The sequence below is a fragment of the Drosophila simulans genome, chromosome 3L (genome assembly GCF_016746395.2).
Source record: "Drosophila simulans strain w501 chromosome 3L, Prin_Dsim_3.1, whole genome shotgun sequence".
NCBI classification, from domain to species: Eukaryota; Metazoa; Arthropoda; class Insecta; order Diptera; family Drosophilidae; genus Drosophila; species Drosophila simulans.
Genome location: NC_052522.2, coordinates 6,881,068 through 6,905,957, shown reverse-complemented (window position 1 = coordinate 6,905,957; position 24,890 = coordinate 6,881,068). Strand labels below are relative to the sequence as shown.

At 42.1% G+C, this 24,890-nt stretch overlaps 2 protein-coding genes and 1 long non-coding RNA gene across 19 annotated transcripts in view; 2 read left to right on the top strand and 1 right to left on the bottom strand.

Annotated features, from left to right (window-relative positions):
- Positions 1 to 24,890, bottom strand: part of LOC6737075 (collagen alpha-1(XVIII) chain) — a 63,259-nt gene that overhangs the window by 21,671 nt on the left and 16,698 nt on the right. For 4 of the 16 annotated variants that reach the window (XM_039294335.2, XM_044923113.1, XM_044923114.1 and 1 more), the window contains exon 2: positions 19,477 to 19,749. The exons of the other annotated variants lie outside the window; for them this stretch is intronic. In XM_039294335.2, the coding sequence (XP_039150269.1) occupies positions 19,477 to 19,626 (150 nt within the window). In that variant the 5' untranslated portion in view covers positions 19,627 to 19,749. The remainder of the gene's footprint in view (positions 1 to 19,476; positions 19,750 to 24,890) is intronic. 16 annotated transcript variants of the gene reach the window in all.
- LOC120284841 lies at positions 676 to 1,982 on the top strand. Of its 2 annotated transcripts, none has more exons than XR_005544094.2 (2): positions 676 to 1,041; positions 1,112 to 1,982. It is a non-coding gene; the product is annotated as an uncharacterized LOC120284841 (long non-coding RNA). The 2 variants fall into 2 exon arrangements; XR_005544093.2 differs by having other exon boundaries at positions 1,108 to 1,982.
- On the top strand, positions 12,575 to 13,624 carry LOC6737073. The gene is made up of 2 exons (XM_002083884.4): positions 12,575 to 12,914; positions 12,969 to 13,624. The coding sequence occupies exons 1-2, from the start codon at positions 12,666 to 12,668 to the stop codon at positions 13,434 to 13,436; spliced, it is 717 nt and encodes a 238-aa protein (XP_002083920.1). The 5' UTR covers positions 12,575 to 12,665; the 3' UTR covers positions 13,437 to 13,624.

The following is a 24,890-nucleotide window of genomic DNA, read 5'->3' as shown; positions in this document are numbered from 1 at the left end:
AAAATCTTGTACTGCCGTCACTCAGCTCCCAACATTTCGCTTGTTGTGAGAGTTAAATTCTTAATTAAGCACAAATATTTAATAAGTGAAATTTACGGCATGCAGCGGCATCAAAACAAAGGAAAGCTTTAGGCATTAAGATTACCATAAACTTGTTTCCGCTGACGCTGCTCCTGTACTCTATAGTTGTGAAACTTATAGTAAGGTATATGAACTATTCAAAACTAAGTTGATTTCTTACTTAAAAGTAATTAGAATGAAAGGTATTCCATTCAACTCCAAATAAATGATTATCGCAGTTTCTGAATCAGGTGATGTAATCATATATTTGATATTTAAAGCATTTGAATTCCCATACAGTTACATAGGGTATTAAAAAGTCCACCTGTATTCTGAACAATTTGAATTTTTCGCAGTTCGCATTACCTCTTATATAATGACAATGGCAGCCACTGCCACGACAAGAGCGGAAACGGATGTATATATTTTCGTTGGAGGCACCTAATTCACCCGCTTGTCTTGGTATTTGTATCTGTGGCTCTGTGTGTGTGTGCATTTGTTGGCGGTTCTGGATCCTGCGGATTCTGCACTCGCACCCAGCGAAAAAGTTATGCTCAAGTTAATAGATAATTAACCATGCAAATTGCCGCGCAACAGTTTACAGATACGGGTTGTGGGAGTCGAGCCGAATGGCAACCTTCTATGTGCTACCGCACTTATCTGGTGACGAACCATTTTAGGCAAATTAAAATCCTGGCCAAAATGAAAATTGCCCAATAAAAATACCACAAAATTCCAGAGTAGGATTATAGCAAGCTACGGTCACACATGATTTGCAGACTTCCGTTCTCTTTTTGTGAAGGCGTGATCGAGTGCAGTTCAATATTGTGCAAAATCCATATTTAAAAATCCACGAGCATCGTGTGGTTCGGATTATAGTTTTTCAAGGCAAATACTGCCGAGTGATAGTTTACCTTTAACTGCGTCGCTGCCGGTCCCACGTTTGGAGATAGGAGTTTTAGTGGCTGCGTCGCCAAGGCGGTTAGTATTGTTTTTCGCTAAACTTTTGACCACGCGTGAAATTTACTGTGGCTTCATTGATCGCAGATAGATTTACAACTGCTGGCATCAGGAGCACCCACCGTGTGCAGTGGAAGGCTGGGCTTGACCTCTTCTGCTGCCGACAGATCGCAGGTCAACCCACCCCAGAGTTGGCGTTCTTTTTTTTCTTCATCGCCGCACGCAGGAAGCAGATCGCCGTGCATCCATTTAATGCACAAATCAGCTTGGTGTCTTCTTCAACCCTGCGCATTCCAATAATATTTGGGCACAACACGAGCCCCAGGCTGGCCTTGTCGCTGCGTATGCTGCGAACCCGAAGCAGCCGCAACACGAATGATCGTGTTCAGTATTAAGTATATTTAGAATAGTTTTTATATTTGAGTTAATTTTACATAAGAATATTTACTTATAAATTTCTATAATTCTAATTTAGCTTAACTTGTGGGAGATCTGACAAGTTTATATATGTGATTCTCCCGATTTATAGTAATACCTACAGCAAATCATCAAACGTCATCAGGCCTGCTGACATCGATGGAAAGTGCGTGAGTAGAAAACAAAAATAATAAGACCACACAAACATATATATAAAAAAGGTCAGATATTCCTAAATAGTACTCTTAAAATATCCTGCCTTAATTAATCATGATTTAAAGAAGTTTATAGTTTAAATACTCATTAATCATAAATAATTCTAATGTAAAATAAGTCGAAGAAACAAAAGAATAATGTAAGCTTATATACCAGTATTTGAACTTCTACCTTAATTACTTTTTCTTTCATTTTGTCGTTGATAATCAAAATTAATCAATAAGAGATTTTCTTAACATAAATAACGTAATTTTTAGTTTAAGGATTAGGTTTAGGAAAATGGATCTGAATCTTATATTTATCTTTAATTATATGGGGACCAAAATGAATTAATTTGACTTCTTGTTGGGCACCAAAGGGTATGTAGAGCAGTGGTTGTACTAGGGTGGAGTCCGAATGGATTCCACAGGTAGGGTGGGTAATGAATAAGGCCAATAACATCTGGGCCTCGTCTTCAGTAGGTACACCTTTTTGTCCGCTTCCTAACCGTTTGGTTATCGTTTTTTGAATATACCGTATCTCTGTCTACACTATTGTAGCTGTAACACTCTTTGTTCATCGCAACACAAAACCCACGCCCATTTTCCCTGAGCATGCCGGTAAAAATCGTAGACAGAGTGTGTTGGGGTGGACAACGCTCTATGAGTGTGTTCGTTACAGTTATAGGGTCTCATCCTCATCCCAACCACCGTCGTCATCGTAATTTTCATTATCATTTTCATCCTCATCAGCTTCCATCTTCCAGATTCAGTTTCATTCTCACCTTGAATCTCGCTGTGTCACCGGCTACATGCGTAAGCACTTTGACTACCTGACTGTGCCAGGTGTCTCTGCTCGCTCAAGTACAAAAGAATTAACTCTAATTACTTTGTAATGTTGATTAAGCCTGTTAGAGCGCATTAAATATGTAAGCGACGTTTTGACATTTTCAGCATATTTGCCCGTGGCTTTTAAGTGGCAAAAACTATATGAGTTATGCGTATTTGCCACTTGACTCACCGTCGACCTAACGCTATTTCAACTGGAATGTGGCATCAATTATCTAACCGCAGTAATGTGCAAACAATTCGATTTCAATTCGTTTTCAAGGCATTTTCAAGGGGCGCACACAAAATGGTAATGCCAATAGCCGAATAACAAAAATGCTAAATTCAAATTCAACTTTATGGCCAACGACGACAGGCGGCCGACAGCCGACAACAAACAAATGCCAATCCTGAACTCGGAACTCCAAACTGGGAGCTCGGAGAACTCGGTTCTCGACCTGGCCAAGGTACCCGGGTCATAGCATAGTTTCTAAATCACTTTCTGACAGCCGTTTCGGCCCTCGGTAAAAGTCCAAAAAACGCAAAAAAAAAACGTCAAAAAAAATAATCTGAAAAGGAAAACACTGGAGCAACGAGGATAACAATCGCTACGTCAGAAAGTTGCGCACTTTTTGTAATTTTATTTTATTTCCGTTTAAATGCGTGCCCCGCCCCCTTGGTTGCCACTTCTCACTTTTCGGATGAGCTGGGCTGAGGTTTGGTGCGATTTTAAAGCTAAATTATAGCAACATAAATTTTTACGGCCCTTTCAAGAGGCGGGATTCTTCTGGAAATACGAAAATAAGGCTGCCCAGGTGCAGGACTTAATTCTCTTTACTCTGCACTTGACTCCAGAGCTCCTTTTTTTGACACTCGACGGCCGTTTCGCATTTTATTTGATGCCCATTTTCATTTTTGCGCCGGTTCTTGTTTTGCATATAATCAGAATAAATTACTTTGCACATTTTGCGGCACATAAATTATTTAAGGAACGGTCGCATCAAAGCGCAGAGAGCACATAACGCAAAATTTGTACATATGTATATGCAACCTCGAGCACATACGCATGTTTTGATTCTATGGGGCACCTCTGTATTTAATATACTTCAAAAACCTAATTTTAAATATTTTTATATCCAAAACGAAAATTTTAGCATGGCCATACAAATATTGGCACCTATTTCATAATAAGCTGAATATATAAATCCCTAATGAATTATTTTTAGAAATTCCTAACTTTATCCTCCTAAGTCGTCGTTTCTTATAAGAGGTTCTATATTTGTGTAACATTATTTTTAATGTGTATATTTAGCAGTGTCCATGTGCAGCGAGCAGAAGTGATTGTCTAAATAGTGGCAGAGAAGCAGAAAGGGAAACACAAGCCGAATATGAAAAGGAGACCGAGCTGGGGAAGTGGAAATGGTACTGAAACTGGAAAAGTGGGTGGAAATGGGGTAGCTGGGGGATCAAGGGCCCTGTTAGGGGACCGAAAAACAATGAGACGGCAAATGCCAACCGCATAGTGACAGATTTTTTTTAATTTTGCTAAAAACCTACGACTAATTCTCAAACGAGCTGACACAAATCTCGAAAAGTTTTTGCGCCAACGTTTTTGCAGAAGCGTCTGTCTGTTGGTCCTTCAGTCACTTTGTCCTTCCGCCTCTCCGACTGTCACAGTTCCTTTCTGCCCGACTGTTTATCCTGCGGAGTATAAGCTTCATATATATACACACATATATAGAGAACTGAATACATATGTATCAACTGCAGCAGAAGAAGAACTCAGCGGAGAAGCTTTCGAGCTTATAGAAAAGGCAAAATAGGATTTTATAGTAAATTTCTCCAGTTTGGATAATAAATTTAAAAAAAAAGGTATACTTCCTCCGAAAACTCAACTTTATTTATTTACTTATTAATCACAAGATTAACTCATTTGTTTCTGTGCACAAACATAATCCCATTACGTGCACCCAGAAAAATGTAAACCATGCCTATGTAGCATATTTTGTCTAATAAATGTGTTAAGATGTTGTTACACTTTGTTTATTTAGGTTCTTGTGGCACTTTTCTGCTCAATGAATTTATTTCTATATTTGCACCTTTATATGTATGTTCTGACCCCAAGACACAATACAAAAGTAAAAGGGTTAAAATTGCATTTTATTGTGGGAGAACACCTGTCAAATAAAAACAAAACCTAAAATGTGAAAAAACCAACATATTATAAGCAAGTTGAAGATTTTTCTGTGTTTATGTTCCAGTGTGTTGGTTTGTATGTTGATTTGGACAGTTTTATAAACCCAAAAGCAAACAGACTGTGTCAACGTTGCGTATACGCAGCGTAAGCCGTTGTCTTGAGGCAGCTGCAGCGACGGCAAAATATGCAGCATTTTAAATATATATATGTAAGTTAACGCAAGTTGCACTTGCATCAGGGTTCTCGGCACTCGCTGCCGCATACCTCACCTTGATATGACAACCAACATGCTGTGGTTCTCCAAATAATAGTCAAGATAGTTAAGAGGGTTCGAGTTTACGATTAGCTTTATTTTAAGATTCAGTTCGCGATCTGCTAGCGGTTCCGTTATGTGTCCGTTCGAGACTGCCCCTCTTCTCCCGCCCCGCTGCTTTTATATACGCTTCCCCCGTTGACCCCTCTACCCCACCCTGAGTGCGACCAACGGCACTTGTTCCGAATGCACACATACACAAACATGTTACTAGACAGGCCCCGAGTCGCCTGCTGACGGGGCCCGAAAACACGAGAGCCGAGCGCTGGTGAGTCCTGACGAAGAGCGCAAGAAGAGGGTTCGTAACTTACACGAACATGTTACTAGACAGGCCCCGAGTCGCCTGCTGACGGGGCCCGAAAACACGAGAGCCGAGCGCTGGTGAGACCTGACGAAGGGCGCAAGAAGAGGGTTCGTAACTCCTCCCCCCTCAAGATCTGCGTCCCGCAGATTAGTGAGCCTTGTTCAGCTCGGTTTGGCCCAATGCTTCTAAGTTTGCGGCAATCTCGCGGACATCGGGCATGCCTTTGGTGGACATCAGCTTCTTCCATAGGAAATAAAAGCCTAGGAATATGCAGATTGCGAGTGCCGCCTCGGCGAGAAGAGAGGCTAGTAGCTCACTCGCCATGTTGGACATCTTTTCCAAATTCTTCATGCTCACGTCGTGGACGTATTCCAGAGAAAGTTGAAAGTTGCTGGCCGTTATGTGGCTCAACACGGCCGGCATCGCCATTAGATGACTGACCGAGTAACTGGAATAGTTTTGACCGTTGACCATTATCGTCTCATTGTCGAATTGGATGATAAAGGAGCCGATCAGGTCGTAGTTCTTTGCAGCCGTTCTTAGAGTTCCGTTGAAGTTGGTCAGGAGGAGCATTCCATCGTCGACTTGCTTAACCACTCGTTGGTTACTTCTTTGATATGAGCATTTGGCCTGGCCGCCCTTCAGTAGCCGAGGGATACAGCTAGCCTCCTCCAGTTTTTGCAGTTCCTCGAAGCCGTCGCTTGCGCGGCCAAGACGGCGTTCCAATCAGCAGCATCTGGAGATCCAGCTACCCATTTCCAAGCCGACCCCAGCCAGTCCAGTGAGCGGGATTTGCGCCGCATGCAGAAATCGCGCTTACAAAAAGACAATTCGTAAATATCTGGTCGTCTAAGTTGTTCTAAGACTACGTAGTGTGTGGGGGTACGGTACATTTTGTGTACTTATATATTTATTTTTTTATATTTCTTATTTCTTATTTCTTATAATCTGTATTTTTTTATATTATTTTTTTTATAGTTTTTTTTGTATTTCTTTTTGTATTTCTTAACTCATTTTTTTTTTTTTTTTTATTAATGTTTTTTTTTATATAGGGTATGCATGGGTGGAATATTTCATTAGCTGCCACAACTTACTTTTATTACTTTCGTTATTCTTTTTCGCGTTTCTTTTTTAAATGTGAAAACCACGTCTCAATTTCTTAGATCAGATTTGTGGAAAATTTTTCCTGATCTGGTTTTAACTGTTACCTTGTTGTCTTCCTGTACCTTTTCGCATCTGAACCTCGCTTTTTCCTTTGTTTTTATTTGCTTATTTGCAACAAAAACTTCATCTCCCGGCCCATAAGACTTTGGCTCGTCCCTATTTTTATTCCGAGCCATATTACCTCTAATTTGCTTATACTCAATTAAGCCCTTGATGTCCTCTAAAGTCTGCCGCCGGAAATCTGTCAGACCCTGATAGTTTACCCTTGACGAGCGGTCGAAAAAAACGTCTGCTGGTTTTCGATTCGTTACCGAGTGAACGGAAGTGTTGTAGCGGTCCACTGCTATGTGTACCAGCTCAACGGGTTTGAAGGTAGGGAGCTCATCTTTAAGGCAACGATAAATTTCTAGGAACGTAGAGTGGAATCTCTCGACTTGACCATTTACTTCGCTCTTCTGGGTTGGAGCATAATACAGATCGATATCTAGAGACCGAAGATAGTTGAGCACTGTGGGGCATAACAACCCTCGCTCGTTATCCGAAACCAAGACCTTAGGGGCGGTGAAGTAATGTAGGGCCTCCACCAAAGTTTCTCGCAAATGCACAGATGCTTTTGACTGCAGATGGAAAAGTTTGGCAAACTTGCTAAATTTGTCAATACAACTTAGGTATAACCTTTTTTCGAGCGCAAAAATGTCGATGTGAAGTATTTCACATGGGTAGTTAGGAATTGGCGTAGGTTGTAGGTTTGGTTTGTTAGGGTGTCTCTCGTACTTGTAGAGTTTGCAACACTGACATGAGGAAGTTTGCAGACGGATCGTACTGGACATCCGCGGGAAATAATATTTTTCTAAAAGTTGGAGACGAATCTCCGTAGGGCCCCTATGTGCTCTACGGTGTTCTTTTTCAATTATTTCACAAATTTCCTCTGCGCCAGACACGTCCGCCACTAGGCGCTGCGTTATCCGAATTTTGTATAAAAGAAAATTCGCTAAGCAGATGGACTGAAAGCGTTGCAAATGTGCTTCCGGGATTTTGACGCCGTTAATTATTACAGGTCGTAGACACGATTGTAACGAGTTGGTTAAATCGGCAAGTGATCCGTCTTTGAGAGGAATCAGATGGCGAGTATAACCTGGGAACGGGTGCTCGCATAAGTATTCTGACCTGGTTGTGTCAAAAATGAGTTGATTCTTGAAAACGTTGATTGGAGATTCAACGTGGGGAATCAATCGTGAACTGTCATGTGAAGCGCTATGGGCAGTAGCCAAAGACTGCATGTCATCCTCGGGATTAGCATCTAAATCGGTACTCAACTGGTTAAGCTGAGGCGGAATGCGTGAAAGCGCGTCAGCCACCACATTAGATTTCCCAGGCTTGTAGATGAGTTCGCAGTTGTATTCCTCTATACGAGCCTTCCAGCGTTTTAGCTTCGCATTGAAATTTCTGTTGCCTAGGGCAAACGTTAGAGGTTGATGGTCAGTATATACTTTAATAGTACCAGCGCCATATAAGTAAGCCCGAAGATTGTCCAATGACCAAATTATCGCGAGCATTTCCTTTTCGATAGTAGCGTAGTTTTCCTCCGTCTTATTTAATGAACGGGAAATGTACGCTATCGGCCTATCTCTACCCTGGTCGTCCTGTGAGAGGACAGCTCCGATGGCCCAGTTAGAAGCGTCCGTGGTTAGATGGAAAGGTTTAGTGAAACATGGGAACGCCAGTATTTCAGAAGAACAGAGAATTGATTTTAAATCATTAAAAGACTGTAGAGCCGTCTCGTCTAATGTAATTGGCACTTTGCTTGATTGTGAAGACTTTATATTAGCGTACAATCCACGCGTCAAGTTTATAAGGGGCTTTGCTACCTTCGCATAGTCCTGAATGAACTTCCTGTAGTACGAGGTCATGCCTAGAAATCTTTTTAACTCCTTAACAGAGGTCGGAGGAGGCATTTCGCTAATCGCTCTGACCTTTTTCGGATCTGCCTTAATGCCATCGGCCGTGACGATATATCCTAAAAATTCTACCTGCGTGTCTAAAAAATGCGACTTCTCAAGGTTCACTTGGAGGTTAGCTTTTGATAAACTCGCTAATACCAATCGGAGATTTTTCCAGTGTGTGTCATAATCTTCACTGAAGACGATGATATCGTCAATATAAACGTAGCAGACCTTGCCAATATGCTCGCGCAAAACATCATCGATCATTCTTTGGAAGATTGCAGGTGCATTCTTCAAACCGAATGGTAGACGGAGGAACTCGTACTTTCCATTTAGAGTAGAGAAAGCTGTCTTTGGAATGTCGCTTTCCTTCATGTGGATTTGATGGAATCCAGAAGTCAAATCTAGGGTGGTAAAGTATTTGGCATTGCCAAGGCTGGCTAGCGTAGCGTTTATATCTGGGATGGGGTAAGTGTCGGGTATGGTGACGGTATTTAACCGCTTGAAATCGACTACCATGCGATATTGTTTTTCTCCGTTTGGTTTAGGTTTCTTCGGGACTATCCAGATAGGGGAATTGTAAGGGCTATTAGAGGGTCGAATTATACCGTCCTGCAGCAGTTCATCGATTTGACGTTCGACTTCTCCGCGCATGTTGACTGGGTAAGGATAACTTTTAGCATAGATCGGGTCTTGTGTGTTTGTCCGGATTTCAGCCTTGACGGCCGTCTCCACGGACATTCCAGATAAGGGGGGCTCGAAGATGCGGGGAAATTCCCCGAGAAGGGAATTCAAAATTTCTTGTGTACCATCTGGGTGTTCGGCGGCGAGTAGCGGGTTAACGTTTATTGAAGCTCTCGCCAAAAGAGGGATTTTAATTCCTGGGGTTATTATCAAACAATTGTTTTTCCTATCCACTATGGCTTTTAAGTCTTTGAGAGTATCGTCGCCAATGATACCATCAAAGGAATGTAAATTCGGTAGTACGAAAAAGGTAATATCCGAGTCGTTCCCTAGTGGTTTGAAGAATTTACCAACTAGGCGGTGCGTTATCATGATGTTACCCGCAGCGGACAGTACGGAGAAGGGTTTACGGACTGTGGTACACCCGGCTGCAAGTCTTCGGCTAATAAAGTTTTTGTTCGCCCCCGTGTCGATCAAAAACTTCAGCCTTTCTCCCCTCTCCGTAGCATACTCTAAGTACGGTACACTGGAGAGGCGTTGGTCATAAAATTTGCCCCTCCCTCAGTCTCAAGGTTATGTGGAGCTTCTGTAGCTCCTTCCACGTTTTTCTGCGGAGGATAATTGTTGCTTCTCTCGACAGCTTGAGACTCGTCATCATAGTAACCCTCGTGTGAACGTCCTTGGTTATCTCCACTAGCCGCCGGGGCTAGCGGGGGTGGTGCCAATTCCATGTGGTACAATCTTTGTGCCTTTTGGAATGGGTTGTTTCCTTCGGACATTCTCTTAATACCGGAGCCTTCTTCCTGGCGACCACTGTATCCTGATTGGTAAGATTGACCCGACCGATTGGATTCCATTTTTATGGCCTGTCTAGGACCCTGAGTTCTGTAGGAGTTTTGCGAAAATCTGCCTGAACCAGGAGAAAAATGGGTTCGGAACGGTGGCCTGGCCTGATGTTGATATGTGCCTGCGAATCTTGGGGCACCTGACGGTTGATAGTTCTGAGCTGTGAAATTTCTTGACATTACATTCTGCAATCCCATACAAAAAGAGTAAGCCTCTGGTAGATTCTTCGGGCTGCGGACAAGTAAGTGTTTGGAACAATCTCCCCCCACTCCTCTGATAAAAACATCCAAAGCCTTGTCTCTATAGGTTTCTATCAAAGCGTTGACTACTTCACGAGGGTGGTTTCTGGCCTTCAAGTTATTTAAGATCAACGAGAGATGGCCATTAACGTCCATATAGAACCTATCTAGTGGTCTAGAACCTTGGGACATAGCGCCAAGCTCATGCTCAAGCGTACGTAAGTCTCGTTTGTCTGCGTAATGCAGCGCCAAGACTCGTTTTATGTCGTCCCAATCGTCGTCTTGGACGCCATAGGCCGCCAAGGCCATGTCGGCGTGTCCCCTTATTTTCTGTCTAATATGCAAGACAATTGCCCTATACAGGGGTCTGGTTTTAATCAAGTCATATTCGGTCAGTATTGACTGTGCCCTGTTTATCCAAGACAGGTAAGCCTCCTGCCGTCCTTCGAACGCCTGCAGTTCTTTGACGCAGTCAGGGAGGACCGATATCTCTCTCAGCTCATACTCGGTGCGTGCGCGCACCAGGGGTTGCGGTTGGTCGACCGTAGGGTCAGCGTTCCCGCGCTCCTGTTCTAAAATAGCCAACCTATCATTATTTTTCTTAATATCTTCCTTAATGCCTGTCACCACGTTGGTCAGGGCATTGAGGGACTCGCTAAGAGCACGCAGGGTCTCTTCCATTTTGATTTTTAGTTTGCGTTGGAAAGATGCAGGAAGTTTTCAAGGTAACAGAATTCGTTATTACTTTACGGAAATGTGAGACAACGGTTTTAACCCGATAAAAAAGAATATCTGTTCTTCTTCGCTTTTTCTTTATTTCTCTAAATTTAGCAAATATGGCAATAAAGTTTAATGAAATATTTCACTCACCCTTGTATGCTCTTTATTAGTTTTCGTCGTTTAGGTTGTACCCCTACAGCATGAATATTCTATTGGGATAAGTAAAAAAAGGTGAATTAGTGTATTGTAGAGAATTTTTATTCATTTCGTTTCGGGAAATTGGGGAAATTGTACTATACTTGTTTTCCTTTGAATTGTGGTGTTGTGCATGTGTTTATACAATTTTTGTGCGCTATTCCATTTTGCAATATTTTTTCCTTGCGTGCGTGCTGTTACAGTTTTTTATTGATGACCTCTAATTTATTTCGGCACTGGGCACGGTGGTTCCGTAGTATCCCTTTTGGCTGGTTGCCTACTAAGGTACGGCCGCCACACAACTTGTTGGGCGGTTTTTTTTGGGTGCATTCCACACCACTTAACGTATCCAACAAGCTGCCACACACCACCTTATCACTCTGGGCGCTCATATTACTCGTACTGCCGCAGGTAAACTGCTGCAATGGTTAATTATTGGTTTATTATACACAATCTTTTGCACTCGCGAATTGGCAAGGAGAGAAAAAAAAAATTTTCCCACAAGCCGTACCGCCGCAGTGGGTTGATCGTGTTTTAATTATGTTATAGGTATCGTACAACTTTTGCGCTCGGCATGGGCGACGTGGCGTCCTCCGGTAGCGGGTCGTTGTTTTATTAATTTAAATTAGGTCTTGGCGCAACATAGGTTTACATTTTTATTTTAGAAATTTTACACCTTTTATTGAATTATGCAATATTTGTTGCGCCCCGGGATGGGCGTAGTTCCCCCCGGCAGCGGGTAATTGCTATTTTATCATTTTATACACAGCTCACGCAACACTTCTTTTTCTTTTATGGATTTCAGATCTTAATCTGACTTATGCACACCACCACTATTTTTACGCACAAATTTCCACAATTTTTTCGTATCACTTTTATCGGCCGGACATTGCCGGTCCCTGTTCGGGCGCCAGTTAACGCAAGTTGCACTTGCATCAGGGTTCTCGGCACTCGCTGCCGCATACCTCACCTTGATATGACAACCAACATGCTGTGGTTCTCCAAATAATAGTCAAGATAGTTAAGAGGGTTCGAGTTTACGATTAGCTTTATTTTAAGATTCAGTTCGCGATCTGCTAGCGGTTCCGTTATGTGTCCGTTCGAGACTGCCCCTCTTCTCCCGCCCCGCTGCTTTTATATACGCTTCCCCCGTTGACCCCTCTACCCCACCCTGAGTGCGACCAACGGCACTTGTTCCGAATGCACACATACACAAACATGTTACTAGACAGGCCCCGAGTCGCCTGCTGACGGGGCCCGAAAACACGAGAGCCGAGCGCTGGTGAGTCCTGACGAAGAGCGCAAGAAGAGGGTTCGTAACTTACACGAACATGTTACTAGACAGGCCCCGAGTCGCCTGCTGACGGGGCCCGAAAACACGAGAGCCGAGCGCTGGTGAGACCTGACGAAGGGCGCAAGAAGAGGGTTCGTAACTTGTATGTATATAAAAAGGATATGCAAAACTGGTCCTGAAGTGGTGAAAATTCAGGAGGCCAGGCGATTTCTGAAATCTACTTCAAAACAAACATTTTGGTGCTAATACAGCAATATTATTAATCAAACTCGCAGCTTCCACTTCCCAAATTATATTTTTTTCCAGCATGGAGTCTGCTAAAGTCTTAAATAAACTATTGAAGGAAGCTCCCAAAGATTCTAAAGGAAGCAAAGAGATTGAAGAGTTACGAAACCTGATCATTGAGCTGATGAAACCACGGCTGGGACAACTACTTCAGATACTAAAAACTCGCATGATTGCTTCCACTCGAGATGAGTTTCAAGATGAAAATGACGACTGGTGGCCAGATTATGAGCTATTATCAGCAGACTGGCGAGCCTTCACAGATATGAATGTAAGCAACATTTATAAAAGAAATAAAATAATACATTAATAAATAATACTGTAGGGTTTCTTAGTCTGCACTCAGGATGCTCTGAAGGGATTACCGGGTGATCTTAAGGCCATTGGTGAAAAATTTGATTATGCCTATTCCGTTGCAAAGCCTATATCTGTTCCAAATAAGACCAAAAACTATTTCTTAGTAGTGGAACTTATAGAGGACTTGGAGGACTTTGTAACGCACCTCAGCCGCCTGTGCAGCAAGAATCTCGACGAGCGAAGGGACCTATACGATCTGGCTTCGATAACTAAAGATACTGGCGATAGAATCAAGGTGAAAGTCTTCGATGAACGCACCTTTGTGCAATTGCAGTCGCGAATTGCAAGTCTTAGGAACTACATAAGGGACTTCTGTGCCCTTTTCGATGCCCACTTGGAGTGCGAAGAGGAGGATGAGTTCGAACCATTAGATATGTTGGCAAAACCCCAAGGACCGCTTGCCACGGGAACCAATGTTGATAAGGCCCGGCCTTAAGCCAGATCGATCAGGAAGTCATCTCACCGTCTATTCCCAAGGCATGGCTTCCAACGGTTTTCATTGTACAATACCCACACTAGCAGCTACAGAACACAGAAACATGACTCCGGCATATGGGCGGTAATAAAGAGTTCGCCTCCAGTGTATTGGAGTATCTGGGAAAGCTTTTTATGCTTCAAAGTCAATATAGTAGTGTGCCATGTACAGAGCGCACAGTTTTAAAACGGTAAGTATGCCTTTCAGTTACGTGGTCGTGTGTGGTGACACACTTGCCCCTCCGCACCACCCACAGAAACAGCCCTACGACCCTCCAGCCACCCACCCACGGCCCCTTGTCAATGGGCTGTTAGTTGCTCCGAGCACAGACGCCATTCAAGCGGAAATGCAGCACCGAAAGCCGGCTACGAGCTGCACTGAGCGAAATTCGTACAAATATTTGGTTGCTAAATGGTTAATGGTTTATTCGCCGTTTACATAGGAAGGAATTGTCATTGAAAGAGTTAGAAATAGGCATATTTCAGAAATTTATGAGCTCTTGCTCTTTAGAGTTATATGCACATAAAGGAAGTTAGTGTGCGAAGGACTTACTATTAAAGCAACTTAGAGGCCCTTGCTATTTACTGATTTGTATTAAAATCTTGCCAGTTGTAGTTGCCTTTCTCCGTGTAAGTTCTATGAACGGGCACACGGCAACGACCAAAAAAGAGCCAGAACCATAGCCAGAGGCAGAAACCTCCATGTGAAGTGTGTCATCAGTTTAAGGTTTTTGTGGGCAGCACTCGCACACAGACGGCAATCCACTCACACTAACACGCCGAGCACGCACACAGATGCACAGGCACAGATACAGGCTCAGAGGGCCGGAGAAAGCGGTACGGTATACGGAGCTTCTCCACTCACGAGACCGAGCAGCCCGTATTTTCATAATAAACAAATGGGTTGTATGGTTGGTTGGCTTAACTTTCGGGCTGCCAGCAAGTCGCAGATAGCAGATAGCGACAGCCACCGCTCCGCATTTGTTAGCGCAAATCAGTGCTATTTATATTGCGGCAGTGGAAAGGTATATGGCATGGCATGGCATGGTTTATCCTGGCCATATCTCCCGCCATATCTGAGGTACCAGGCCAGATCCCCAACGCCCCCGGGGGCATCACAGTGCGTGGTGCTTGTCAACACGCTTGCCAACTGCAGTTCGCCGGCGAGGGTTGCATCCAATTTGCTGAGCAGCGGCCATAGTGACGCACGCTCAGTTACTCAGATACTGAGATGCAAATGCAGATGCATCCGTTCTTGAGAAAAAAAAAACAACCCTCCAGCTACCTATTTGCAATACATATAGCGTGAAGTGTAACATTTGTCTTCAAACTACATTTTTTTGGAATGGTAGTATAAAACTACCTAATAAAATTACAATCATATTCACTCAGAATTCTTATCTATACAATTTCGATGGGATGTATTTCCAAATTTATAATAAGATATCAAATTGTTAGTTTACCCATAAAACCCAACCCAATTATTTGTGAAAGGTATCTTCAATTTACAGGATGCGGCTTATCAGCATTCGCGATGTGCACGCAGAAGTTGCAATCTGAAGGGAGCAACTTCCGTTGCAGGTTGTCAATGCAACAAGTTCAAGAAGCGAAAACTTTGCGTTGCCTATCGCAGCGCCAGAACCGCAAGAGTCGGTCTAAAAGTTGTGCTATCTATGCCATCAAAAGTGAGATACCACCACCTACGCCATCGTCCTGCAACTTCTGTTCGGTTCGGTTCAGTTCGGTTCGGTTGTGTTCTGGCTTCTGGTGCGGCACAATAATAAATTTATTACGGACTCTTTGGCGGGGCGTGTCGACGTCGTCATCGAGCCCCAGAGCTCCAAGTTCGCCTTGGATTTCTATGCGATTCCTTGGGTGCGTGCAACTCAAACTCCTGCCATTTGGTTGCTAACCCGTAGTTATAGTGGCATGCTGCGCTTTAATAAAATATTATCATAAACGTAACGGAAGCTAGTTTTTCATATGCTTATATTCCCAGCCCGTGGATGAAGCTTTCACAAATATCCGTATTTTTACTCCGGTTGTGTTTCTTTTCTCCGCCCTGCAGGATAGCAACGGGAGTAATATGTTTTCATAAATCAAATGTACGGAGCGTTGCTCAATATTTAATGTTTTGCCTTTCGGAATTTATACACATCAGGAATGTGGGGATTAAATTTGAATTTATCTCAAGTAAAGCCTGAGAGCATGACACTCATGAATATGAAAATCGTTTCTTTTAGTCAACTTCAGACTTTTTTTAGTAGGAGAAAGAGCTAGTTTTCAGACCATTGACTTTGGATTAGCTTCTATTTAGTGCAGAAAATTAAATATTTTATAAATGCCTTTTCAGTGGCTCCGAATAAGGAATTTAATTTTGAAATAAATTCAGCAGCCGAGTTTCGGGTTTATTTGCTAGTAAACAATGATTCGATTCTCAAGAATTCTCCACTGGCATTTCGCTTCTGTTTTAGCCGGAAACTTTCCTTCTGCTTCTGAGGCACTCGGATATTTTTATAATTTATAGCCAGCCACGAATGCACATATATGTACCTGTGTATTTGTCTAGCTAAATCTAGGGGAATGCTTTTCCGGTAGTTTTTTATTGCTCAATCGAGAATCGGATAGTGGGTGTGAGTTAATGGTTGGCTACTTTCTTTCCATTCCGCTGAAATGTCGATGGGTTGTTCCTTTTGGAATATGTCTGAATGCGGGTGTGAATGGCTTTTTTATGCCCACAAGGATACCATGCCACATAATATATGCCTTATTAATTGGAAATGCGCAGCAGGATTATCGACTAATACCTGGTGTAACACAATGCTTGTCAGCCCATAAATGTCCAACGAGTTTCGACGAGTCGGAATCGCTAAATGCATTAACTATAATTGGCTTTCGCCTAATTTCGCTTTTGGGTAATTAGGCACTAATGAAACCTAATAGACCTCGCCGTGCCTCCAAAAGCCACATGTCTAAGCCTCGGGAATTCGGAGAAATCAGTCAATAAGCCAACAACCGCTGGCAGTGGATAACCACCTCGTATTAAACAAGGACAAATTGCCTGTCAATCTACGTGTAATTTTTATAAATTTCCAATTGTGCGCCAGGCGGTTTTTCCTTTCATTCCCCACCGATTTTCCCCTTTTTTTTCCGCCATTTTTATCGTGGGGTCGTAATTAACAGCGCCAAGGAAACTAGGAAAATAGCGACAACAACACGGGAAAGCTTGTGTAATGTAAGTCACTGCTAATGAACCCATCGCCGGTTGCTAGTGGGTGGTGCTGGGAGAAAGTGGGTGGCTTTCGGTGCCATTTAGTGGGTGGTGCCAGGTGAGACAGCCCATGCAGAAATGGCTTTATTAACAGCCTGGCTACAACTCGCGCTCCTTGTTTTAGATTTTTATTGCTAAACTTTGTTTCTTTGGTTGTTGGGCTTGATTTCATTTTAGCGCTCAGCACATATATTTGGTTAGGCACTGGGAAAAATAATCATGAAAAGCGTGGAAAAATATTGATTGTTTTAATGAATTTTAATTCACTTTTCCATTTAATTATTCTTGTTCAGAATAAGTCGAAATGATCAGAAGAGCGATCCAATCCAAATCGACTTTTAATAGAAAGTAGCTTAGTTTCTGCTTTCATTTCATGGTGTTATCTTTTCCCATATAGTAATGGTAATGGAAAAATAGCAAAATAGAGCCATCGACTATTTTCCATATCGAAGCCAGTCGTTAGCGCTTGTCGACTTTCACTTTGCCCGTTCTCATGCGACACTTTGAATGTTTTAAATGGTTTTTTATTGCCTCGCCCCTCGCCATTTCCTCGCTTTCCGCGAATCCTCGCCTGTATCCTTGTATTCGCCCTCGTCCTGCCTCGCTGCTGCATAAAATTAGTTTAATCACTGTTTTCAGACTCGAAAGGGGGTTTGCTGAAGAGGAAGGTGAGGTGAGGGCGAGCCAAACCCATAGGTAAGCGTAAATAATGTCAAAGCAGTGCAACTCTGGGAAGGACATCGCCCAGCCCCGCCCACCCGTCGCTGCCCCTTCGCCATCGTGCTTGGTGTCAATAGAAACATTAACTGGGCGTGCTGACAAAATTAGCACAACAATTATGCAGGTATTAGTCGAAGTTTTCTCGTATTGTGGCTCTGTATTGGCTGGACTGACTCCCTTTGGGAAAGGTCCTTTGGGGCGGAAACAATGGAAAAGAACGTTTGACAGGAACAAAAAGGTTCTATCGACACGGAAATAGGTGCCATTTGCTCTTTTGTTCTTTTTTGAGTATGTCATTTGTGTATCTTATGACAAAACTTTATAAAATGGGTGGGAAATTAGCACTTTGCAAGCAGTCTTCAATTAAACACACTTTTAGTCATTGTATTTTACACAAAACTATAAAGTCCCATTTGCATGTTTAGAAAACAGAAGAAACTTAATTAAGTTTAAGTGCGTTTCCTCACATTCCATTAATGTGAAATGCATTGCTATTTTCTAAATACGATTAAATCATTACATCTCTGCATTACCTTGGGTCATCATAAAGTCTGAAAATATTTTGTGGTAAACCAGTTAGTCAAGTTACATAAATGAAATTTTCATATTTACATTCATAAACATTTTCGAAATGCTGAGGATATTTACATTTTACCAACCACAAAATGGAGAAATGATGGTCTGCCAACTACTTGTACACTTCTTTCGAGAAATCTATATACAAAAAAGTAAGTCCATGGAAGAGCAAAGTAAAAATACTTTGAAGAAATACCATTGGGCATTATAAACTGCAAACCACTCATTCACCAAATGGATTCCTCCAAGTAGTCGCAAAAACTGGCATTGCGTATACGACACGTGGGCAGCAGAAAAACTTAAAACGCAGCTCGTTAAACGGGACAAGAAGTACTATACCGAACAGGTGAGCGTACCCGTGTCAGTTTTATCAATTTATCTTGTGACCGAGCGTCGGCAACAAAATGCTTATAATGTGCTCTAATAATTGCAATGGTCTTTCATTCCTCTGCGTCGCAACAACAAAGGTGGTCTTTCACCTGGGGGAGAAAGTGGCAAGCGGAAGAGGCAGGTGTGCTCGACCAGAGCGAAATGTGCTGTTGTCATGAAACATTTGTCACAATAAACTTTATTTGTTTTCGTGTACTGCATGTATACCTGCACGGAAAATAATTGAATGGGAGTAATTACTGCATTTAAAGGTTCACTTCGATTTTTTAATTACTTGTAATAATACTTATAAATAATTTATCAATTTTACTACTAATACAGGCAATCTCCGATATAAATTTAATCTTCCAACTTGTTTGATTTATTACTATGTACATTTCAAATGAAAATTATTAGGGTATTATTTTAAAATCTCCAATTAAGATTTAAAAAAGTAAGTATTCTAGTAACCACAATAGAAATAATATCAAAAACTCCGCAATTCTTTATAAAACAAATGCCCATCTTCGTTTCCTGTGTACATCCTGGCATGCTTTATTTGCTCTCCGCTCGCTGTGACTGCGACGATGTTTGCGAGTGTGTGTTTAAAAGTTTCCCTAACTTGTTGTGGGTGCTGGTTGTTAGTTCCAACTATATCTATGTGTGTGTGTTGTGGTGTGTGCGTGCTGGACGCGCATAAGCCGCGCTATAGGCGAAACCTTCCCCAGCCCACCTGGTCACTACGCGAGGAATCCCAGTCCAGGAGCACACAGCGGTGACATTTGTTTGCATTTAAAAAGGGGCAGGATGTCAAGCATTTAGCATTTACCATTTAGTATTACACATTACACAGTTCGTAATGTTTAGATGCTTGGCGAGCCTTGTAAAGTGGTTGTGGCAAACAAAAAATGTGAAAAGGGGAAATTGTGCGCCAGACACGTGTTGATAATGATTATAATTAATTGGCTAGTTCATTTTAATTAGACTGAAATGCCATTCGGTTTCAGAAAAACGCAAACCCGGCAAAACTTGTTGCGGTCGAGGCTTGTGGGTTTAAGTTAGTTACCTGAATCCTAGCTGCCACCCTTTCGCCGTTGTAGCGGTTGGGATTGAACCATCCCTTTGTGGAGCCCGTTACGAGGACGATGCCGAGCAGGAAGAACAGAATCAGCGCGGTAATCACGAGCTTGGCACGCGTCGATATAACCATTGCCATTTTGTACGATATTTACACGATTCCGATTCAACACCGATTCGATATACAACACTTAAAGAACTACGAGAAATCAACGCCAAACGAAATGAACAACAACAAACAACCGGCGACGAATAGAATTGCCTGAAAGAAAATGCATAAATTGGAATATTAATTAGCTGAGGGTGGGTATATTGCTTTGCCACCATCGACACACACAAATGGTTTGGTTTTCGCTTCCACTTCGATTTTAGTATAGTTTCGTGGTTCGGCAGTGATGGGAAGCTAATCCTGGGATTATTATATTTTCGAATATAAGCCGTTTGATTTGTTTTTTATTCAATACAGTTCCCACGTTGTGCGTCATATACTGGTTTATGCTGAAGTGAGACCCTAAAAATTAGGTTTGTACCCTGTTGTTTTCCTAAGTACACATAGCCTCTTGCCATCTCTGATTATTGAGATGTCGGCAAGTGTATTTGACCCGCTTGGACTTTGGCTTAGTGATATTGCTGTCGCTGATGCTGATGCCTAATGGCTTTTGTGGCCAAGTCTTAACCTTGTGAGCTTCCCTTGCCGCCGCAAAATGTTTCTGTTGGTGAGGAAGCAGGAAGGTGCTTTCCCTGCCACAAAGCGTTTTTGTACACATGCCACAAGCACTCTCACATGTATGGCAAGAAGCTCACACCCTTACCCTCACCCACACTCATACTCATACTCACCCTCACACGCACACGCCCCTTAACAGGCACTCGACCAAGGACCCCCGACCCTCACGCTTACTTCCTGTAAACGCTACAAATGTAATACGTTTTATTTAATTCTGCTTCCCGTATTTTTTCCTTCCACCCGTCGCTTGTCAGCATTTTCTCACTGATTTGCGGCGCCAGGGGTGGCGGCTGAAAAATATGACTGCTGTGGCGGCGAAAAGACCAATTGATACCCTCTAATAACAGATTTAAACAGCGAAATTTTCCATTTACCTAATTTGACCATTAACGAAAAAATACATATTATTTATATATGGTTACTTTTAAAAACATAAAATAAGTATTTTGCCTTCAAATCACCACCAAAAATTCACCATCGAAGCGGGAAAATCCCAACAAATCAGAGGTAGCACTTGAAGTAAACTTTTTAAAAAGTTAAGCTGCCAACAAGTTTGGTCGAAAAAAAAATATTGAATTATAGCAATGTCAAAGGCAAGGAATGAAGCTCCGAAAATTGGTCACATGTTCGCAAGATGTCTTGCGACGACTTTCGCTACATTTTGTGTAATTTTTTTTTTTCTTGGCAACCGCATAAAGGCATAAGCCAAATGTTTTGCAGCGGGTTCTGGTGGTTACGTCCTTGAGCCAGTGCACCCCGAAAAAATGGAAAGTAAAATGAAAAAATAAAATAAAAAAAGGCGAGCAGCAACTTCTGCCAACCTACATAATTGCGGCAAAAGTTGGGCCAACACACACACACACTCTCAAAAGTACAGGAGATGCACACATACACAGACGCACTCACTCACACAACAACAACTTATTATGGGGCTAAGAGCTGGCTCACAAAAGTATGCTACAGTCAGCGCATAATTACGATAATCGTGTCAGTCTAGAGCCACCAGCAGCGTCCATGGGCTCACCTTAAGTCTTTAACACCCGACCACGCCCCCAGCTCCATCTAACACGCCCACCTTTTGGGCCTTCTTCGACTTCGGTTCCCTTTTTTTGCGGAGCACGGGGAGGAAGTGAAGCCAACCAGTTATTGAGTCAACGAGTCGGCGGCGGCGGCGGCGTAACACAAAGTTTTGTGCGCGCCCAAAATGTGGAAGCCCAAAAGGAAACTTTTTTTATGCCAAGTCAAGCGACTGGCCCACACCTCTGGATCGGATCCACCCAAACTCCGCCCCTCCTAAACTTGGCATTCTTCACGCAGCATTAAAACTCTGCGACTGCAGGCACACAGGCACGGAGTTTAAGCTTAAAGTTTGGCGCGATTCAAGTTTTCTAATGAAATTACCTACACCCTGGCACTCAGCCTTACTTTTAATGAAAAGGGGCAAGCTTGTGCTGCCAAAAAAAAATAAAGGTGGCAGGACGATAAGAAGGAAATTTCATATCTTTTATACCAAATTAAGTACACAAAAATGAGTAACGACTTTTGAAGTTGTCATGGTAGCCAGAAAGTTAAATCCTGGAAGAAGACGAAAAAAAACAAAGTTACAAAGGGCAATAGTTTGAACGAAACCCTTTTTCGGACATTAGCGCCTAATGAAGATAATGGGGCGACATATTTAAAAAGGGTTCTTCCGTCCCCCAAAGCAACGAAATCTAAAAGCTTTGTGTAAAGCCATCTCGTGTGAGTTTTGGGTTTCCTCTGCTGCCTTTCCGTTTGACATGTAATTTTTAATAAGCACCGTTTTCCGCAGAAATTTCCCTTTTTTCTGTGGGCCCGTCTTTGTCTGCAGCTATCTGTGACAAGGTCGGAAAACGGTATAGGAATGAATCCCCGGAGTGGGATATGTGTCACACATGTATCCTTAATATGAAGGCGGAACAAAACAAACCGTCAGTGCAAGAAATGTCTAATGCCTAACCTCAGGCCTTTGTGACTTTTGTAAGCGTTTGATCGATAAGCCCGACAGCTCCTCCCATCTACACATGTACACATACATATATATATATATATCTACATATGTATCCAAGATATCCACATCATATGGGGGTTCCTTGAGACGCGTGTTCCCAATGATTAAAACGCGCTCATGAAGTCTCTGACTAATTAATAACAACCCAAAAAATTATGGGCTGGAATATGGGGCGGTGCTATCAGCTCGTATAATTTAAGTCAAAAATTTGCATAATTTATGTTTATTGGTGACGCCCTATTTGGTTGGGCTGGCTTTACGCCCCTTTGGGGTAGCTATAAAATTACAAAATAATCATAGTTTGTCGTTGCTTCTGCGTAGCCTTGTGTCATTGAAGATGTGTTCGTTTGGTTCACATTATTTTGTAAGGGTTTTATGTGGTTACCAGAACTCAACAGCCCCCATCAGATTCATAAAAAATAGGTACCGAATATGTACGATTTTAACGGCCCGCAGCTCTAGACGTAATAAAAAACCCATTTATGGACATAAACACAAAAGGTATGTACATGTGTTATTGCCTTGGGGTAAGAACTCTCATGGCCGTCCATCAAGCGGAAATATATGCGGTAAATGAGTATCGAAAACCAGAGCCGTCGTAAAATAATGTTCGACGAATCAAAGCAACCGGCTTTCAATTATTTATTACATTTCCAATGTTAATGTATTGTCCACACCAGAGAACTGCAAGGGTGGCATTTTTTACCACTCGACTCACACCCAACAATTTTGTGTGCGGGTGCTACCCGCCACGCACATCGCGGGTACTTACAAACACACAGTATACGTCTGCACATGCAGACAAGACACCCCGTTGTGCCCGCACCCGAATCAATACGGTGACCTGCGTCGCGGGTGCCGATCATACTCGGCACCCATAACGGAGGGTAGAGAAGACAAACAGTCAGAAAAAGACAAATGCCTAAAAAGGGATGAGTGACAAAAACACTTGTGGGTTTACCGTTAAACACATGGGTGTTTCCAAAAATACTCGGGTGTTTCTAAAAATATTCGGGTGATAGTCTCTATCAGTCTATCTACTCTTGTAGATAGTCGAGTCACAGACAAGATGCGTAACTCCATACGTTTTACACTCCATACGTTTACACACTATTCATTCGGCGTGGCTCTAGACTTTGTCGAATACTTTGTAAAAAATGCCCTTCATCTTATTATTCTATATTTTTATAATTATATATATTATATTATATTTTATTATATATATTATAAATATATATATATATGTAATTTAATTATATATATATATATATATATATATATATATATATATTATATTATATATAATATTATAATTTATATATATTATTAACGTTTTTATTATTTAAATGTAAATTATAGTAAAAATAATAGTAATAGTAATAATGTAAGAATATTTGTCATTAGAGTATTCAGCTAGCGACTTGTGAAAAATTAGTAAGGCAATGATTCGAAACGGGTGGCACCCGACATGAGCACGAAATTTTTCTTGGGTATTCCCTTTTACCCTTCATTTCTTATACCCGTCGCGCTTCCACCCATACAAATTTTAGGCGTACAAAAAATGACCTGCGGCCGATCGTTGACTGTGCGTCCACTCACCCATACGGCTCTTGCGCAGCAGGCCTCGGGTGGTTTTTTTACTCGTAACAAAAACACAACGTTGGTAAAACACCCGAATATTTTCTGTTGCCGCAAGTAGGGTGTCAAAAAAGACGGGGTGCCTAGAGACCGAGTGTTTATCGGGTGGACGTAGAGTGCCAGTGGCGGGCTGCAGTTCTCTGGTCCACACATTTCTCAAAATGAGAAAAGAGAGAAAATTTTTCGAACCAAGTTTTCCAACGCACAGAAAGCACACTGACCAACTATGAACTAACTAACCACTAAAAACAATTCGATTTCCGAGGAGTGCAGAATGGACAGGAGCTGAGTGTTTGTTGAAAACTAATTTCCAGCACAATTGATTGGCAGTGGGCGGATGGATGGCTGTACTTGACCAAATATGTAAATAAACATTGCGAATTGAATTTTGAAATTGTGCCAGCATAATGGATCCTAATATTCTATTATGATGATAAATTGTTAAATTTACAAATCAAAATTACATATTGCTGAAAGCGACGCTGACGCAAGTCCATGTTGCAAACAACAGCAAAAACAATCAGCCTGTGATATTTAAATGCATATTAGCAGTGAAAACACACAGACCCACATGCACCCAGTTGGATTTACATGAATATTTATGATCACTTTTGCCCAAGAAGATGTGCAGTGCAAAGTTTGTTTTGTAATTGAAATTTTGCTGTGCCTCTCGTGCAATTAAATGCAGTCAAAATGGCCAAGGACTTTAAAGTTTGAGCCGTAGAGAGATACTTTTCAGTGCGCTTAGCATACTTTTCTGAAGGGTTAACTTTCGCTCTTTATGCCAACGAGCCTTTTGTTTGATCCACCGCCCGATGCCTATTAAAATCCAGCGAGAGAGCGCCTCGTCTGCCAGCCCTATTTTATTTAATAAATAAAACGTATTTTCCCTTGCCTTTCGGCCATATGCGAAGAACGCGAGACGCAGAAGGCAAAGACAAAGGCAGGCAGGACAGCCCACAATATTATAAATGTATACATACATATTACGCATACGCCCCGTGCTGCT

Bases quoted from the DNA above. Each gene is read 5' to 3' on its own strand.
- LOC6737073 (XM_002083884.4), top strand. From the start codon at position 12,666: ATGGAGTCTGCTAAAGTCTTAAATAAACTATTGAAGGAAGCTCCCAAA. The intron at 12,915-12,968 runs GTAAGCAACATT...ATAATACTGTAG, and splicing joins GAGCCTTCACAGATATGAAT to GGTTTCTTAGTCTGCACTCA.